General features: G+C 38.9%; 1 protein-coding gene across 1 annotated transcript in view; it reads right to left on the bottom strand.

The window, feature by feature from the left end:
* The window catches only part of PALMD (palmdelphin), a 47298-nt gene extending 28686 nt beyond the window's left edge, over positions 1–18612 (bottom strand). Inside the window, exon 1 of the mRNA XM_048313079.1 lies at positions 18339–18612. Coding sequence (XP_048169036.1) covers positions 18339–18382 — 44 coding nt within the window. The 5' untranslated portion in view covers positions 18383–18612. The remainder of the gene's footprint in view (positions 1–18338) is intronic.
* Positions 18613–20841: the final 2229 nt, after the last annotated feature.

The following is a 20841-nucleotide window of genomic DNA, read 5'->3' on the forward strand; positions in this document are numbered from 1 at the left end:
ATTATGTTTCAGTTGGTACAACTCCCTTCCTGTTGCTATTCATAACTATAAATATATTAATTCTTGAAACTCTAAGTAAAGAAAAAGCTATTTGTCATCATCTTCAGGTTTTTTTAACACACTTATTTTTAAAATCATATTTTACAGTACATCTGCTGCTCAGGCATCTTTCAATGCTGTGGAGTGGTTTTAGAATGCAGCACAGGCTCAGGTGTCTCTTCTGTGTTAGGGGTGTATCTTACGTGCGCGGTTGAACCTGGCCAAAAGTGCTATTGTTCTAAATATGGAACATCTTGCCCCTTTTTTCTAAAATTACTCAGTGAACTTTGTTGAAGTATATTGATTATTTTTTAATCAGTTAACCATGTTTTGTGTAGCCTTCTTCATGTTCCCAGAGTTGTCAATTCTTAGTCTCATGTATTTTATGAACCTCTGGATGTGGGAGGCTTTCTAAAACACTCTGTTGTGTCTCATTTAAAAATCACACTTCAATGAATAGATTAAGTGTAATTACTGTGGTGATATCAAATGGGAGATTCGTAGTAGAATGTGTTCAGGTGCCCAGATAAATGGTAGGACTGTGTTCATTTTGTGGTGGTTTGGTGGGGGGGCTGGAGGGGGAGTCAGTTTGTTGGGGTTTTGTTTGTTTGTTTGTTTGTTTGTTTGTTTTAACGTAAACTGAAAAAAACCCACAAAGAATCTGAAATACTCAGGATCGGTGTCTTAAACATGTGGAATGCATTGCTTGCAACCTAGCATTTTCCAACTGCTGCAGATATGTGCTTCTAAGAATAGGGCAGTTTTAAATCCTACCCAGCCAACTGTGTGGAGAATTTTTAGCAGGGCTCTGAGAACCAGCTTTAGTTATTCCATCATTTGGTTATGTTTTATTAAGTGAAAACAAACACCCCATAACCAGGACCAAATCCTGGGGAAAATAACAAACCCCAAACAGGTACTGTGCTGTCCATAGTAAGGAAATGACCCCTCATATTCTTCTGATTCTTATTTTCTGATGCTCTTGGGGAACACAAAGAGAACAGTCATGGTGTTTCAGTCTAAGAGACCTCAGTAAGATGGCAGAGCAAAGTTAGGGCCTTGCAGACATATTTTTGTGAACACTTAGTGCCAGGTGTACCAGTGCCACTGTACCAAGTACTGCTGGTGAAAGCCTTAAAAGTACAGATAATTTGTTCTAGAAGATGAGTTGAAGTAGGAATTCTTTCTGAGAGAACTCTTTCTGCAGCTGGAGCTGGGGAGGGTGTGGTGTAGAAGAGGCAGGGACAAGACTGGAGGTGGTGAAGCCATTCAGCAGCCTGTGTGGGTTACGTCAGCTGGTTCCCTTCTCCTGAGGCATGGGCAGAGCTCTCACGCTGCTCCTTTGAGAAGCTGCCTAACCAGTCTGTGCCTGTAGCACTGGAGCTCAGACTTTCTGCAAGACGAGATGAGCGTTATCTGATAGCTCCCAGCAGAGCAAAGAGGAATTACTGCCTTCTTCTCCCACACTTCCAGCCACATTTCCCTGTCACTTCCCTTCATCTGATTAATCTGTGAAGCAATTATATTTGCTAATCTGTCAGGAAAGTAATTTAAAAGAAAACTTGGAAACAAACCTAAACCCCCAAATCCATGAATATCCACTGTGTCAGTGAGCTGAATAGGATCAATAGGAGATGACAGGAACAGTAGCATTAGGGAATAAGAACTCTAATTCTGATGGGGAGACAAGAAGCAAGAGGAGAAAGATATAGGAAATGTGACTTCTGGCAGCAGAGAGATGAAATCAGCCACCTTGCAGGCCTCAGGCTTACCTTAACTGGGTGGTCCAGGGACCATGAGAGACCTCATGTTGACATGTGTGATAAGCATGTATGCTTAGCTATTTATCTGAAGCTTGAAACTGCTGTGAAAACATGATGACTTCAGACTCTGGCAATCCTTCCTGTGCTTCCAGATATTCAGTATCCTCCGCTGTGGGTGGGCAAAAAATATCCCACATACAATTTGTTTTGCGTAAGCCTTCCCAAGTATTAATGGAAAAAAAGCCAAATATGATAAGATTGTACAAAACTTTATTGTTAGCAGAGGTGATAAGATTGTTTATGTCAGATGATGCGTGTTGCAAATACAGGCCTAGTTTCCTCAGTGAAGACCTGTTGTTTTTTGCTGAGGAGTTTGTTATTTGGAAGCAGCGGCTGAGGAAAAATCTCTCAGCTTGTCAGTCACTCAGACTGTTAATATCAGCTGTCCCCTGCTCGTTCCCAGTGCCAGGGAGGTCATCTCAATAACACAGGGCTCTGGCCGGCTGATGGCAGCTGTGTGAGTGCCAAGCGATGCAGCTCAAGCAGCTGAACCTGAGGAGTCATCCGGATGCCTGTGACAATATGTCACCAACTCATATTTTTCAACAGATCCAAATATTTCACTACTGCTTCTCACAGCACTGTGTATTTACTTAACCCTTTACCTTTGAGTGGTGATTATTAACTAGGAGCAAAAAGCTTGGTATAATACAGTTTCCTTATCTTTCTTGTAAGATTTGTCTTGATTGTCAGGATTTCAGACCTGTTTCATAGCTACATTTTCTCATCAGAAGGATATTATTGTCCTTATTTTCACCTGAATCTGAAGTGGATCCTCTTAGTCCTACCATTTGCTTGGTATTCACTTATGGTGAAATTTCATGAGAAGTTTGAACCCATATACTGGCTCTGTGGTGCTGACAGGAGGCATCCTGCTTCTGTCTATATATCCCATATTTCCACAGTTAACGTGGTTGTCTACTCATTGAATCTGCTAACTCGGCTGGCTGAGAACTAACCAAGCTAAAAGGTGGATATTGCCGTGCTGATGAGTCAGATCATTGCCCAGGGAAGCCTGATGAGTGCCAATATGTGGTAAAGAGAGAGCATAGAAGGTGAAACTGTGGCTACTGGAAAATGCAAAGGAAAAGGAAAGAGGAGGGACAAGTAGGAAGAAAGGGAAAACAGTGGTAAGCTGTTAGATAAACTGTTAAATGTAAATTTACCTTTACAGACTATTTAACAGAGTGTGTGGAAACTTCCTGTTTTTCCTTCTCTTCCCCCCTGGAGGCTAAATAGGCCTCTGAAACACTTTGGCAGATCAAAGGTTAATATTTTATTACCATTCATGATTGCAAAGAACAGTCTGCTTGTGTGAATGAATATTTGGGGGAATACAAAAGCTCTTTTCTAGTCATATCTTCTTAAGATGTGAATAGGCTCTTTACCCAGTGACTTAAGGAAAGCCAAGCTAATCTGCACTTGATGGTACTGCTTCATTAGATATAATTTCTGAAGAGGGTCTTTGCAAATTTCTCTACAGCCTGGCAAGTAAGATCTGTAGTTGGTTCAGAGGTTCATTATGGTCTTTATAGGTTTCTCACTGTCCAAATGTTCTTGGAGAGTGATGGCCTGCAAAGGCTGGAGTTAAATACTATTTTAATAATCTGTTTTAACAAAATCTTTGAAAATTTGGAAATGCCATTGTGTATAGCCTATAGGTGAAATGACTGTTTGAAAAGGGTTTGATGCACTGTGTTAATCTGGAAAAGGGGCTTGTTAGGTAATTTCTCATTTGACCGAGTATTGTAATAGCTTGCTGCTAAATGGATCTAGCTGTATTGTCAGACATACAGCTGATGCAGCTAGGAGACAGTAAGAAACCTGTTCTTGGGGTTTGAATTAGAAATTTAATCCACATTTCTTGCTTATAGTCACACTGAATTGGACACAATTAATGTTGGTGTTTGAAAGAAAAATCAGGAACACTCCAACCACTCTAGTTAACACCTATCATCCTCTAATTTTGTTGGTCTGTTCTCTTATTTTGGCTAATGCAGCTCAGGATTGTAAGTAAGAGTTGTCATTTTGTCATGACTGCCCAGTGCTCGTATGACAAGTTTTATATTCTCAGTATCCAGTGGACTGTCATTAATGGGAGAAGAACCAAAACATGAGTAGCAGGCACAGCAGTCTGTCCTTTCAGTGAAGGAACACCATATATCAGTGTAAGTAGTATCGATATCTACACTTCAAAAACCAGTAGAAGTTAATAATGAATTTATTTATATGTGTATATTTTTTTCTGCTGAGATTCAGGAACATTCTTGATGCAAATACCCTTTCTCCACCTGTATGAAGTAATTGGTATGTTCATATGAGTACTTGATTCTCTTAGGAGACAGCCAGTTATATTAGCATTGCTTGGAATTTATACCATAAATCTGAGTAACTGTTGCAGTGGTTTGCTGTTAGTTTGCTTAATGCTGTAGCTCAGAAATGGAAGAGCTAAAGCTAGATGGATCAAAAACTTTAACACCAATTTAGACCTCCAGCTGGCAGAGGGAGGCACTTTGGAGGACCCTAATGATCTGTCTGAAGGAAATGGGACCCTAAACACAGTTGAGGGGTCTTATCTCTCCTTAGTTCTAAGAAATGTTCTACATCAGTGTCATATTATTCTGAAGTGATTCATTTTACCAGCTTAAGTGCATGGAATGTATTTCATGATTGTCACAGTTTCACTTCATATGTGTCTTATTTAGAGTACTTAAGCCTTTTAAACAAATAGGCATATTTCTTATACACTCTTTTAGACTGTCATTAATTTCATGATTCTGTAAATATTTCAATAAAATACAGGCCATGATTTCAAGTTTTAATTTTGAATCCTTGTTGTATCATGGTTGGTTAAAAAAATAAAATGAATTTGCATTTTTTAAGAGTATCCCTCTACCACCATTGAACAACTTCTGCAAATGAGAGATCTCTTGGGAGATAGCAGTTCTTGGCAAAAGCAGTAAAGAATTTTTAGTAACCATTTGATTTCAGGGAACTTTGGGAACAAGTTCCTGTTACTGGGAGATCTGATCACTGGCTTTCTGCAGCTAACTGGAACAATTCCATAATATGTGCATGAGTTCTCAAGAAGAAAACTACAGACTAGAAAGGGAGACATTTCTACAGGTTATGACCACAACTCCTATCTATGATTAAGTTAGCTTCTCTACATTCAGGTAGTGACTCAGGGACTTGACCTGAAAAATTATGTTGGGGGTTCACAGAGCTGTGTGAGTGTCCTATACTGGCACTAATGGGGTTTTCCAGAGCTGATCTAACACTGATCTCTGTGCTGCCATATGCAAATTAGCAATTAGAATTGACAATGCTGGTGGTGGAATGGATCTCTTTGATGGCTCCCATTAGGGGCTTCAAAGTAACTCTTCTTCCAAGTCCTTATTCCTTTGACTGCAACCTTTTTTCTTAATTGCCTTACTATTATGATATCTTCAGCAGAACTGACTGCAATACCTCACGTCCTGGCTTGTACTTTCTCCAAACTGATAACACCTGCTTTCCAAAAAAACCTTGTGAGAGCCCCTTCCACCTCCTCCTCCTACTTCAGCTAGACATTACCCTAATCCTCAGTCTTTCTCCTATCCTATATTAATCCCATAAACCCTGGGCAAATCTGCCTACCTCTGTCAGTATTTGCTGAAGAAGGTCCAGGGTGACAGCTCCCGGTGTGCACCGTCTGCACTGACCGGCTGCTGAAAACTGACCACAGCTTGAATCTCCCCGTTTAATTGTCCCTAACAAGCAGTTATGAAATCCACTGAGCAGCTTTAAGTGCTCATAAGACATTCAGAAAATGTTCCTTACATACTGGTCCTTTTGGTTTTGTTGTGTATAATGCTTGTAGTATAGGACTGTCTTTGAGTTAGTGAAATTTAAATGCCAGTTGTGGAAACAACATGAATAATACAAGAAGCGGTATCTAGGTCACACTTCGGAAGATCATAAGCATGACTCAAGCAAGTGGGATTCTATTATGGTTACATAGAGATTTCAATCAGAAAAACATCCTGACTGTTGATTCTTCTTGTTTCTCTTGCAGAAAATTCTCTAATTAACCTTTTCTTGAATGTACTGATTCACTTGTGATTTTCTAATTCCTGGAGGTAAAAGCTATCTGCAGTAGAGCTTGTCAAAAACATTTGGTAAAAGGCTAGAAGCTGACACAAATCCTCCTGTGCTAAAATAACATCTTGGAATTCTTTTTCTGTTCCATTTTACCTCCCTTTTTAATGCTATTTCCATCCTGTCAATGAATTCTAAAATAGTTAGATTCTACAATCTATTTTCCTACATTATCATTTTAGTTGTATTTTTTAAATCTAGTTTTGACTTTAATTTCCTTAGTTTTCCTGAATATTTGAGTTTTTAGCCAACAAACTTTTGCCTGATTTACAGGAACAATCCTAGCTAATGAGAACAATGACTGATCTCTTTAATTTACAGTTTACCTCTATTATCTAGATACCCTCAGTTTCAGAAATGAAGGTGGGATAGGAATTAGTTTAATGCTTTGGTTTGTACAACTTTGATTATTTAATTATTTTGTCACTTAATCATTCAAAATAACTGGATCCTCCTGAGCAATGAAAAGATTTACAACAATTTACGAACCAGGTGCTCTCTCTTTCCATGTGTATGTGGGATGATTAATAAAGTTTCAGATCTGTCATGCATTCCAGAACTATAGGCTAAATTAGTAGTATGTCTGGGTTAATTTCAGCACTTCAGAAGTTTACAGGGAGTCTCTGATGGCATCTGCCTCCAATCTACTTAATTACAAAAGTTAGATTGCTAAATAAGGCTTTTGGGCTTTTCCTTTCAAACTCTGGTTCACAAAGCTCATATCAATAACAAAGCCTTATGTAGGAATAGCTGAAGATTTCTATTTTCCTTTGGACTTCTTCATGAAGGGTCTTCCTCAGCAGTGTTTCATATTTTTTCACTGACAATAATGCCTGCACATGGCAAATAGACCTTTGCTGTGGTCCTCTGCAATTCAGAAATGACAAACTGCTCTGTATGTGCTTTGTAATTGTAAGAAAGTGAATCTTATTTCTTTTTGTTAAGGCTCACATGTGTAAAAATGTTATCAAAAGCAGGGCTGTGTGTTTAGGACGGATGTAATTCCTGAGATTAAGGCATGCTCTGTCACCTCAAGGTTCCAAGGAGAACTTGGGAGTCATACTGAATCACCAGATGAATATTAGCTCTGAGAGCAAGCCTGTAACTAGAAAGGCTAATACTGTGAAGAGTTTGAAAGTTCCTCTGATTTGGGAATGAGTGCAACTGTTGAATAAATTGTCCAATTTTGCTGGAAATATTTCAAGAGGGATACTGAAATCTGACTGGAATGTTATGAGAAGAATAATAGAAGAATTTAATGGAAAATATGTTTTGTAAAATGAGTATAACTCATTAAATAGAAAGTTAATTGGTTCTTCAGAAAGACACAGTTTCTTACTGGCAGAAATTTGGCAGTAAAAGGCAAAATGATAACAAAATCCAGTGATTGGGTGTGTTGAAAGTTGAAATTACTGCATGTGAGGAGAGATTTTTAAGAGGGACAATAATTCCAGGGCAGTGACAAAAGCAAAATGATGAAACCTATGACAAAACCTGAGAAATTTCTTAGCATGCTCAGGAAAGTGACTGATTAGATGATACAAAAATGGCCTTATCAAGGGCAATTTAAAAAGGTTTCTTATTGATATTTTTTCAATTTCCTTTTGACTTTTCACATTTCCTGAAGAAATTCTTAAAAATTTTAACACTTCAGAGTTTACTATTTATCCTGGGTAGAAGGTTATTTGGCTTTCAGTATTATAATATCATCTACAGCCCTACTGTACCAGTTACAGAACATATTTACAAGACACGTGACAGTTGCTGAATCCACTTTGTACATTTTAAGCAGTACACTTTTATAACCCAGAACCAGTGATTTTCAAATAGGGACTGAATTTGCCATTCTTTTTGGTGCCATGAATCAAGAAATGTGAGTATAAAGATGGTGTCCTTTCACTGTTTTTTCATGAGCCAAGACGAATTGTGAATGAATCTGTGTAAGTCAGGAAAATCAGCCCTGCTTCTCTGTGTATTTCCTGCTTCCCATCTGACAGATGGGGAGAATGGCACTTTCCTAGCTCCCAGAAAAGTGTGCCATTGCTGAATATGGACTCTTCCTTGCACAGCAATTTAGATGATGTTTGAATTTGGAATGTACCTAAAATGATAGTTGGTCATTTGATAAAATAAATGTTGGGAAAAAAAATCACTTTGAACAGCCTTTTGATTTATAGATGTCCATGCAAAATAACAATTGCAACCAACCACGGTAATAAAGAAATACTGCTAAAACTGTGCTACCAAAATTCAGGCCAGCCCAGCCCAGAAGAGAATGCAAGCAGCTGCTTGATTTTTGTTGACAACGCTGGAACTCATAAGCAAGTGCTCACCATGAAGTATAAGCTGCCTGTGTTTCAAAGCGTGTCTCTGTTCTAATTTATTTCTGTTGCAATAGGCCTCTGTGAATTATTGGTCTCCAGAACTTTATCTTTTAACGAATTATTTTGGATGGCATGGACCCAGCAGCAGGCTAATGTACTAGAGTCATCATTAGCAAATGTGCTTTGCCCTTGAACAGTCTCCTATGTTAACCATTTTACGCCATTACCATCCTTTTTCAGGAGTAGCTGTCCTTGCCAAAAGCAGCCTGGCCCTGTCGATTTGCCAAGGGGAGGTCCTGTCATGTGATTTAGTCCCTCTCAGAAAAGGTCTCTGTGTGTGGCTTGGCTGCCTTCTCAGTTCATTGCATGCTGACACTGAGTGTAGCAGGCTGACTATCTTCACAGAGGGCTATAGTTCAGCTGATCTTAGAGGTGTTTTCCAACCCTTAATGATTCTATGATCCCATCTTACTGCCCTTTCTAAATCAGCAACCAGACTGACGTCATGCATCAACAGATGATGGTACTTGGTTTGGTGATGAGGCATGCATATTACTAAGAAGTGTATCTAGGAATGTAAAATCCATAAATACAGATATTCTTCTTACATGTGTATCTCTATAAATAACTGCTCCTTTACTCAGAGATCTGACCACTGGCAGAGTGCAGTCTGTGCAGTCTTTTACCACCAGTGTTGCATATTGTGGTCCAGTCGTACTGGGTGTTTACAAACATTTGGGCAGGCAGTGGTGCCAGTGGTGAGCTCATAAACTAAGAAAGTGAAAGGGGTCTTCATAAAAGTCTTGGCTTTGAATCTGTGATACCTTGTGTGTGCTACCTTTTTTGATGATGTTAGAGACCTTATCAATGCTAGGTGAAGTGTGCTGCTAGAAAACATGTTTAATATACTTTAAATAACATAACATCATTCAAAGTTTACTGTAACCAAAGCTCACGTGAAACTAGATGGAATTACTTAGCCTTCTACTCCCTTAACTTTAGCTGTAACTAGATAACTCCTTTTCTAGCTCACCCGTCTGTGTTTATTCTAGACAATAGCCTGGTTTGGGGTGTTCATGGTGTTTTTTCCTAACAGTACCTTCCAGTCTGGGATAGATGCAGAACATTTCGCTACCTGAAAGGTTACAAAATTTAATGGGAAGGGTAGAACATAGTGTGTCACGGTTCCAAACACACAAAATATGAGAGTAAACTGATGTTTCTGATGAATGATCATTGATAGTGGGACATTTCTCTGGGCTGTAGTACTCACAATGAGCAAGATGAGGGGAAAATTAACCCCCGAAAGAGTATTTCAGACCAGAAAAAGAAAAAATTAGGAAAGCATACAGGAAGTCCACTACTTGCTTTTGATTAATTTGGTTTAATTTTATTTTTGGTACAATTTCATGTCAATGACTAACTCTGAGATGTACCTTAACACCTCTGGAAACATTCAAATAGATCATGCTTGAACTTCTGGGAGAAATCTAATTATAATAGAACACATAAGCCAGGAAAGAGATCATGAGGTTCAGAGATCATGATGAACACTAGGAAAAAAGTTAACTGATACACGAGAAAGTAAGTTGCTGAAGAAGCAGTTTTGTGATCTATAGTTTGGCCTTTTGTCTAGCCTTCATCAGGTATATAATAACAAAGCTTGAAAGCTCTTTGATCAGCAGTTCAGCTCCCACACTGGGAATGAGGCAGGGCTTGCTCAGCTGATACCTCATTCTGACAAAGAAATTGAGTTACAGGAGGGACATAGATCAGGAGTTGGTGTGGCATCAGTAAAAACAGTAGTAGAGTAAACTTCTACCAACCAACCACTGTTTGCAGGAGAAGTAAGAGCATGGGAAGGTTAACCAACAACACATCTAGTATTACGTGTTCAGCTGCAGCGAAGGAAGCACTTTCAAAAAAGGAAACACAGAAACTGGCGTTCCTCCTGGGATGAACCTGTAAGGCTTGTGGAGCTTGGCTGTCTGTGGTGGGTGGGGAGATTCTAGACATGTTCCATCAGACCCTGGCATCTTCACTGCCTATGAAAGAGGGCTGTGTTTTGTTCTGACAGGTAAATATGAGATGACACAGTAGCTGTGTGGAAACAACACAGTGACACAATCATCAGATGCATGAAACTCACTGAGAGCAGAAAGACACTGCTTGAGATGGGATCTAATGTAAGAGAGGGTTGTTCTCTTTTGAAGTCCTGGTGTGATAATGGTTCTTTCTGAGGATACCAGCAATCCCCTTTGCTTTCTATACTGGATTAAACTAATGTTGCCAAGGGAGTGTCTGTAGGTGCTTTACACCATGACTGTGAGACATGTGGGTACCAGCACACACTTCATAGTGACTGATTGTGATCCTTCCATCCTGCAGCACGGGGAAATTGTTATTAACAACTCAATGTGTCTAGGACTTTAATATATGGAACCTGAAATTTATGGAACCCCAATTTATAGAGCCTGACCCTCTGTGTCTGTTCACCAGTTCACGTCTAGTCTAAGTCCCCTAAAACTGATGTGAAACCTTCAAGTTTCTGTCAGCAATGCACAGAATCAGGTCTGAGCAGCTTCGGGGACTGTCAAGCAGCATGAGGTTCCAAAGAGCTTTTGTCCTCTGTGGTGCAGCACAAAGTTTGCTCCTGGGGTTTGGGGTGGGGGGGAGTAGTTTAATTATTTGTAGAGATCAAATTTATTAAAGCAGGTTCTGGCTGTGCAATGCAATTTCTTTATAGCATCCGTTGAGATATTGCAAGCTTGGGCTGATGGAGGGGCCAGCCAGAGGGTTTAGCACCTCATCTGTGCTGAGGTAGTTAGCCAAAGGAACATTACTCTTGTGGTGCTCAAAATTGCCTGGAAAGCTAGAAGTCATTTTCAGTGGCATGCTTAAGGTAGGTAGGTTTTGGCTCATTCATAGACCCCTGGGGGTAGTTTTCTAAACAATGTTTCTTGTGAGTGTCTTTGTAAAGATGCATGCAAATACAAATACAATCTTTACTCCCCTAGCATTGACTTTGTGAGGAACATTATCATTGTCTGTTATTTTGAGAGATGTTGTAGAGTTGTGCTGGGAGTAATAACGTGATTTAGCCTCTACTTGGAAGCCCTTGAAAAGCTCCATGTACATGGGAATTAATCTCTTCTTACTGCAGTTCTTACTTCAATAAGGTAATTTCTGTGTACTCTGAACATCTTGAAAAGGAAGTGTTTATTTTGAAAAAAAGTTCTTGAACTTCAAGCAAAAATTCCACTTAGGGAATGGACTCTCTCCATCTTTATGCTCAGTTTTGCATGGATCACAATGCAAATGCCGAAACAGTGGTCATCTATTACTAGTTTAAGCACCTCTGAATTCTAATTCTCACGTAGAGTAGTATGTTGATAGACAGAGTTTAGTGATGTTTCACTGTGCAAAACAATGTCTTGAAATACAAGGATTCATTAGAAAAAAGTCTCATCTTGTTGTTAGGAATTTGCTGACTCTCTTTGGACTCAATTGAGCAGTCCCAGGGCATGGTAATCTCTTCAATGCAGGAGCTGAGAAGGTAAAGAGCACCTAGAAATTAAGCATTTGTAGTTCAAAACATATAATTACAAATTCTGTCTGGGCAGATTCAAGTTCATGCTTGTTGCCTGGAGATAGAGAATATGGGAAATGGCAGCTAAGTATTAAGTCTATAGAGGACTGTATTTGCCCCCTGTCCAAATACAAAACAAACTGCATTGATGTGCTTCAGTACATTGAATTACTCTGCAGCACAATTGGGAATTTCTGCCAAAAAGCTCTTTTTGAACATAAATCTTTGATTTCTAGCAGCAGCAGCATTGAAAAATGACAGTCAAGACACACATCACTCTGGGTATTTTTCAGTCAGCTGGGAGCTCTACACTTGCTGTATGAGGGGAAAAGGGCATAAGATTACCCCGGCATTTCCTGAGCCTTTTGGGTTTCATTTTTGGCTAGTCAGACATTCCAAAAAAACCAGGGCCAAATTCATTCTTTGGGTATCTTTGCAGTCAGAGGAGTTTTAACTGTACTAAGTCCCAATCTTCTGAGTATAAAGGCTGTGCTGAATCTCACAAGAGGATCCCCCTTTGAGAGCTTATCTCTAATGGTTGCAGAATTTAGTGTGGCTTTTCATTATTCATGATGAGTCATGCTGCTGCCTGTTCAAAAGCTGCATTTGCAAAGAAGTGGTTTTGCCTTTTCTCAGTTTTCAGTGAAACATGAAAAAAATCTCATGAAACAATTAAGAATCATGCCTAGGCCCATCAGTATGCTGTGGGAAAAAGAGGAGATGGGTCAGCTAGGGTAAAAGGTGTTTCTGTGACAATGTTTTGTTTCTGCCATTGCATTTAAAGGTCTCTTAATGCCCAAAAGACTTCATAGAGCTCCTTTTACTATTAGATTGCTGTCTCTTTACCTCATCCTCTCTGCTGTGTGTAAAAAGTCATGGTAGCCTGGTGTCTTTGCAATCTTTCACCTCAGTTGCGGTCAAGGTCACTAGAAGGGAAAAATATTTTCTCCTTTCCCCTAACTCTTAATGTAGGGACTTATTTTATCTGTATCTTAAGCTGATACAAAAATTAGTGGAACTTGTTTGCATAAATGTTTGTATAATCCCACTAGGAAGAGCATAACCCATGCTCAGATTTTTTTCCACTAGCTGCTTTATACTCCTTGTGATGGCTTTTCTCTTGGAGGGTTGCATTTTCTGTACCTGATAATCCCCATGGTAGTTTTCCCCAATACCCCACCTTTAGCACCACACTATAATGATTTCAACAGAACTGACTCACATCACTTGAACCTAGAGCAAGTTGCAAATACTTGGCAAGAAATTCCAGTTTATGTAGCAGAAAAATACTTGCCTTCAAGTACTTGCTTTTGGGCAGCCATCATGGTGAAACTAACTGATGGACAAGCCCAGGCTTGGAGAAAAATGTTTGTTAATTTTCCTACTTTATTCTCTCTCATGTAACATCTGCTGTATTTTCCAGTTTACTGTTTTTTCAGCTAGCACTGCCAATATTAGCTGTTTCCAGATGAATGGAAACTTTCTTCTGAATGAAGCAAGTTGCAATGCCATCTATTTGAAAATGGAAAACATCTGTAATCTTTACATACAAAGAAATGAGATCTTACCATAAATATAGAAACAAAGCACTGTTTGTGCCCAGACCTCAAATACATCTTTGAAATAGCTGTGAGCTGGAAAAATGTTTGATAATGTGAAGGAAGACGAGTGCTCTAAACATCTCATTATGAAATGCAAAACGTTATTATTTCATTTTGCTTTTGAGCTCTTTATTCCCACAGGATGGCCTTTTAAAAAAGGAAATGTGGCAAACAGGAAAAGAAGGCATTTAAGTATAAGCACAACTGTAGCCTGAATTGTTGGCTTGGTCTTATCACATTCTAGATAGAGGAATTGAAGGTGAATGGATTCACACCCAAATTCCATTGTAGTCATCAGCAGAAACTTTAGAACTGGGCTCAGGGGCTATGTACAGCTGTTAAAGTACAAGGATCTCTGAGCCTTTGGCCTGATATACTTCTAGATGGTTGATCCTGTTCTATAACTGGGAGTGGGTCAGGTATTATGGGTGCAACCACAGTGACAGAGATGTCTGCAACCTATTTAAGAGAAGTCTTCTTTAATTTTTCTGACAGATTCAGGAGTCTACAAATCTGGCCTTTTTTGTTCTCTAGGCAGCATTTTCAGACCTCCCAAAAAAATCACAGCTACTGTGTTTATTCCTTTTCTGCAATTTGCAGCCAGAGATACACAGTATTTTGTTCAGCATAGAAAATGCTTCTTTCTTGGGTTATTTCTCAGATTTACCTAGTGTATGGAATAACTGTATAGTTAAGGCAGTTTTGCACATTCAAAAATAGAACTGCACAAATGAAGTTACAAGTAAATGGACATGTAAAAAATATTCCAACTTTCCATAACAAGCTTTAGACACACCAGATTTCATTTCATTGTTAAATACTAAGATATTGTGATCTCCCTGTCTTAAAATCAGATTAGAAAATGGAAATGGATTATTAACTGAATGGTAATTCTGTTTACATATATATATTACAAAGGGACCCATGCTTTTCTGTAGCTTTCATGTGGCGTTTTGTTGGAAAAGAGCTAGTGAAAGTGCTAGTAAAAAGTCCTATTTTATATAAGTTTATTTGCATATACATATAGACCATGTAATTGCTAGAAATGGTTGCTTTGTGGGAATAGTGTGTGACAAGTCATCCAGGACTTGATGTCTGGACCCCAGCAGACATTTTGAGAAGTCGAAGCACTTCAGTAGTTTCAATGTGTTTGTTTTCTTAAGAACATTCATTGGCAAGTCTGTCAAGTGTTTGCTGTGTCAATGATCTCTCCAAAGTCTTTCTCATACAAGCTAATTGCCTGAAAATTGCTTTGGTATGCTCATTTCAGGGACTATATTATAGACTGAAAGTAAGTACAGTGTTATAAAGTAAACCCAGAAAAATTTCACCTCCTCTTCCATAATTTCATTTATTCACAGGTCTATGTTGACTATTTCAATCAATGTCTGGCTCATCCAAAGTAGAAAATTACATATGAATTTGAGAATTAAACTCTCAGCATAGCACCACTGGGTTAATTTATACCTCAATGATTCCATAATGAAATATTTTTAACCCGTTTGCACTGCTTGACACACTTTAAATGTTAGACTGATATTATTACCACCTACTAAGCATGAGTCCTTCCCATGCTGAGAATATTCCTTATCAAATCTGGGTAATCTTTCTGTTGAAATCTCTCTCAGGCAACAGATGGAGTGGGAGTCTCCCTAGCTAATGGCTAATAGGTAAGAACTGCTCACTGGCAGCTTCCCTTTCATACTCACTGCCTACCATCAGCTTCCAGGAAACTTGGCTCTTGGAACCTCTTTAAGAATCAGTATGGACAAAGGTACTTCAAGGTGTGCAGGAATTAAAAGGAATAGGAGAAGTGTGTTGGCTTTAGCATAAGCAAAGGAATACTTTCTAAAATGATAACAAGTGAAGGTTAGGTGCTACATGTAGAAAGCTATAGGTAGGAAAAACCCTATAGCCACACCTTTGTAGTGTTTGATAGGAGTCACATTGTCCTTCGGCATGTATGGAAATGGGTAGTACTGGAGAACCTCACCCTGTATTTCCATTGCAGATTGTGAATTCCCACTGGAATTTCAAAACTTGAAGTGTCTTTAAATAAATAGAAGCATCTCTCATGTTCTGTGAGTACCAGTTTACTCTGATTCAAATGCTTCCACGAAGTTACTCTGTTTTGTTACAGAAAATACCACCTGGAAACAGCTGGAAAGGTGTTGAGCTGTGATTACCACTGCTGAGTCCTGCTCCGTAGCGCTGCTGGAAATTGTGTGCACTGGTAGACCGCAGTCGAACTGGCTGTTACTGCTGTCACTCTGAGTCAGCACAGACTTCCCCTCAACACCCAGCCTTCCTACCCTCCCCTGAGCCCTTTTACCTTCAGACTTTCATGGCAAGACCTATTATGCCTTTTCTTTCCTGCTTCCAAGCAGTTGAATTAGTGAAATCCTACAGGTTCCTGTGTGCAGATAAACTTTGCTATCAGTTGCAGAGCTGGTTGTGACTGATTTGTACAAGTCACAGGTTGAAGGTGACACGGACAGTGCCAGGCAATCGCAGGGCTGCTGTTTGCCCTCTGCCTTTTGCTCTGTACAGCCATGTTCTGTCACTTCTGACACAGTCCCACCAGGTTTTTTATAAAAAACATTTTTCTGATGCTAACTAGAAAAGGAATGGCACTAGACCACTGGTGAAAATCTGGAAAACCTTTATATTTGTTTAGGTCATGGATTTCTGAGAGGAATTTACCATGATATTTAGTCAACAGAAGCACACAAATACTGAGACAACTTAATGATGTCCTTTCCTCAGGAAAAAAAGGCTATAGAAATCAATGGCCATTTGCTGGACTGAAGCTGCCAGAATTTGATTTCAGCATTCTCTGTGCCTGAGGTTGGATGTGTTGTTATTTTTAAAATAAGTGATATTTTTAAAACCATAGTCAATAAAAATCTTCACTATGTTAACCTGCATCTGCTTAATACCTCTTACAGGAAGTTAGCAGAGCAATCCTTTGTTGATGTAGGTATCCTGAGATTAAACTAATTTCATGGCAATATTTTTTAGAAGTTTGTAGAAGAGTGTCATTCTACCAATTCCATGTGCAAGCTTCACCGTAAAAGTAGGGTAGATTTCGGAGTTCAACAAAGTGTCCTAGAATTCATACCACATTAATCAGCTTTGATTTTCCTTTCTCATCTTTGTGTTCTTTCATGTAGTGTGTTTGGATGCCTTGTGTAAGCATTGATACTTCTATTGTGATGTGCATGGTGTGTTGATTGACACTGGAACTGAGATTCTACATTCCTAGGTAATCCACATGAGAACACTTTAATTTAATTTGTAACTTAGCATATTAAGGAAAAAACACAATATTTTATGTTATGACTTAAATGAAATAATGAACACCAACAAGTAGAGTGAAAGCATGTAAGAAACTTGGTAGTTTCTAAACCAGTTCCCAATTCATCTGCATATTTTCCTAATACAGACAAATATCTCTACCAAAACAGATCCAAAACAATGAATGTCCAAGGCTATAATTTACCACAAGCAGGAAAAAATCACTGTGGTTAATTTTCTTCTCTGAGACTTAAATCCGAAATGAATATTCTGTGTATCACTATTAAAGCAGAGTGTGACAGAAGGGTAAACAGGGTAAATGTCTCCTTCATGCAAAAGAAGAGCTCTGTCTGTGCAGGCATCTATAGATAGGTCAGGGCTAGGGAGGGGAGGGGCAAAATACAACAGAGAAAATTGAGATTGTCCTTTTATTTCAATCTGAGGATATAATTTAGAGAGGCAAGAAGGAGAAGATTTAAATTACCTTTTTTCAGCAACTTAAAGTGAAGGTTAAGGTGCTAGAGTGTTTGGAAGGTGAAATAACCAATTTTGAGAGTGAGAAAAGCTGAGCAGGAATTGTAATTTATGGAGGTTAGGGACTTAGAAGTTAGGTCAGACAAAATCTTCATGAGAATGTGACTTCTGATAATGGAATCATCCCATAAAACAGCAGGAAACTCAGTGTGGGGGATGTTTAAGGCAATCTAATTGCTGGATATAGCTCTGAGGAATATGCACAGAGCAAAGAAGTAGTATTTGTTTATACATTTGTTGTACATATATATCTGTTACTTGGTGAAGGCTCTCCTCACAGTGCTTTTTAATGCTTTTCCTGATCATATAGAATGTTTAAACTACAACTGGCTAATTAGACTTGCATATGAAAATAAATTATTCTAGTTCTGACAGTGAAAAAGTCTGGTTTAAATTAAGGCCAAACCACAGGGTCTGTGTATCCATGTAAATTGGGATTATTGCTATGCATTGCTGCTTTGCTGATGGCCAAATCAGCACAGCGACCACCGTATTTTTATGTATTCAAAGTCACTCTCTAATACTATTTATTGTCACAGAAGCAGGTTTACAAAGTTTAGATTAAATCCAACTACTTTGCAATAACCCTGTCTTCTTCCTTCTCCATCTGTCTTTCTGTCCTCTCTTACCATTTCCTCCTTGTCTCTCAAGAATATCTGTAGTCACAGGCACACATACATTTTGAGATTTGTGTAGCTCTGCCTTTGAAATAGATACTCATCCATTGTGAGCTGGCACAAAGGCATTGAAATTATAGTGCATTCATACAAGTAGTTCTCTGTCCTTTCCTCCCAGATCTGAAAGCACAAGAACTCCTACTCCAGATCCATATCATAACTGTAGATGTATAAACTAGGAAATTTTTTTTTAGTAAGTAAGAAAAGCAGAATGAAGAGCAGGATCAAATTACTATGTAATGGCAGATTTTGATAGACACATTTCTTAAGAGCAGTATGCAGCCTAAAAAGTTTTTAAGAAATTGTGACCTTACCTTTTTTGTTGTTGATGTTCAGAAACCGAAGTGTGAGACTGCATTTTGATGTCACATTTATCACCACCACTTAGCAATTGACAACAAGGTAGAGGACTGGAAGCAGCAGTCCGAGATTTTAAATCCTTTTTGATGCTATGTTATTGTGCTTTCTTCGTGCACATATCTATCCAGGTGAAGTCTTTTTTGGGGGCTAAGATAAACAGATGGAAACAGATATTTTAGAAATGTCCATGGTGAGCTAAGGAATACTTGCTAAAGGCTTTTCCTCTGATAAATCAGTTATCATTGAAGGGACCTAGTTGTGTTGTACGTCAGTTATAATCTAGTAAATTTTTAACCTGCTAACTCAGAGACCTGGGGCTGTGTGATTTATAAGTGGGTGTAGCCCTCACTTTGGCATTTATTGTGGCCCTTTGTTCTGGACATATCCTAACTAAATTAGCGGGGAGGTAAAGACTGTGATTTACTGTAATTTCTAAACAGATAAAAATGCTGGGCAGGTGCTAAAGGTTGTTTTTTAAAAAAAATTATAAACTTTCATATGATGAACTGTTTTAAATGAAACTGTGTCTTGACAGTACTCAGGAAAAATCACAGCAAATGCATTCTAAAATGGAACTTCTGTGATTAAGAATGCTAAATTTTCTTAGAGATACCATGAGAATGCTATATTGGATATGTAATCAATACATATTTTATTTCATGCAAAACTGCTTTGAAAGCAATAATTTCATGGCACCTGTTGGATTTTCCTGTGTCAAGTTTCATGACACATCGATTTATCCATTTAGTTGTGTGTGAAGAATGAAAGGAAACATGGCTCTGTTTCTGACAGGATGCCCTCTGAGCCTCAGACTCCGCAGGATTCAACATACACTTCCATAACAGCAAATGTCTCCATCAAATCTGCAGGGGATTTAGCCAAAGGAATATTCATTTTGAACTACTCAAGATGTATATGAGACAAATTGAATAATCTGGAAAAGCTGCTTCCCTAAACAGGTATGTCAGGAACATAGAGCTGAGGAAGCAGGGAGATTGTGAACAGGTCAGAAATGTGAGGGGCCATAGCCCTTTGCAGTAGAGTTTTCAGGGACTGGCAAATCTCTTAACTACAACAGAAAGGCATGATCTTTTTAATTATTTCCATTTTGGCGATGTGGGATGTCTCTGCCATGTGGAAATATTCAAAGGCCAGCTGGGATATTGTTACATGTTTTGTAATATCAGTAAAAGTAGGTTGGCACGGGCTTTGGTTAGCACAGAGCATCAGCTGTGTGGCAATCTGTGACCAAGTCCACACAACTTGGCTGATCCAAGCTGTATTCTGCCAGCAGAGTACCCCATTTCCCAGAGGTAACTCCTGATGGCTGAGGTTACCAGCTAGAAAGAAGGTCTGTTCCTTGCTGATGGGGAGAGCTACAGGCTTTTGAGGCTCGCTAGTCAGAGTCCTGGCCTCCTACCAGCAGAGACTGAAGGCTGGTGAACTCTGTCATGGTACCACCTCCTGGCTTTCCTTCTTGACTTCTTCTCATCTTTTGGGTAGGTAAACATAAAAGAACTGGAAAATACAGTTTTGTAGGTGTCCTTTCTTCACTTGGCCTGGTAGAATTCCTACAAATCCTTTTCTTCTCCTGTGTTTCCCAAATTATTTTTTCTTCAGGAAAAGATAAGAAAAATATGTTAAATACTAGTAAGGAAATAATTTTAAAGGAGATTAAAAGACTAATCTTTAACTGCACTGAGTATCAACTCCTTTATTCAAGATTTGCGTCTTTAGGTTGCATAGGAACCCAAATGCTGTAATTTTTCAAATATTTTCTTTAGAAAGAGTTCTTTGCTTTGAAGTCCTGCCGGCCTGTCAGCAGCGCGTGTGTTTGCAGTGCGGGCGGTGTTGCTGCAGTCGCTGCCAGCCCCGTCCTGCCCGGCTCCCTGGGCTCTGGCGCGGCCGGCTCTCCCTCTGGCGGCCGCTGCCGCTTCCAGCATTACATCTTATTTTGGAATATTTCTCTCTGGAATTGTTTTTTTAATGATCTCTAAAAATACACACATGGAACTATTTTTTTCTTACAAGCCTATCAGCCTTTTTAAAAGGGGCTCAGAAGTTAAAGAATGATATAATTATATAATTTTTATGCATCCTTTATATAAATATTTTTAATAAAGACTTACTGCGTGCCATGTTCAAGTGTTACAAAGGTTTAATTCTGGTCTACTGTGAATGGTTTGGTCAAATTTGAGTAAAACAATGCCTGAATGATGACATTAAAACCAGAATGAGAATTTAATGAACTTACACAAATATTGAGAAAAGACTGGACAAAGAGGAGATAGAACTGTCAGGTTTTGATAAGAAAATTTACCTTCATAACGTAATTTTTTGGTGTTTATTCATGAAAGAAATGCCTGAGCCTATGTGATGCATAAAGCAGAATCATGCAGTCAGTGCTGTACAATCAAAACTATGCACACATGTACATTAAGGATCACTGACCACTTT

This window comes from Corvus hawaiiensis, chromosome 9 (genome assembly GCF_020740725.1).
Source record: "Corvus hawaiiensis isolate bCorHaw1 chromosome 9, bCorHaw1.pri.cur, whole genome shotgun sequence".
Taxonomy (NCBI): Eukaryota; Metazoa; Chordata; class Aves; order Passeriformes; family Corvidae; genus Corvus; species Corvus hawaiiensis.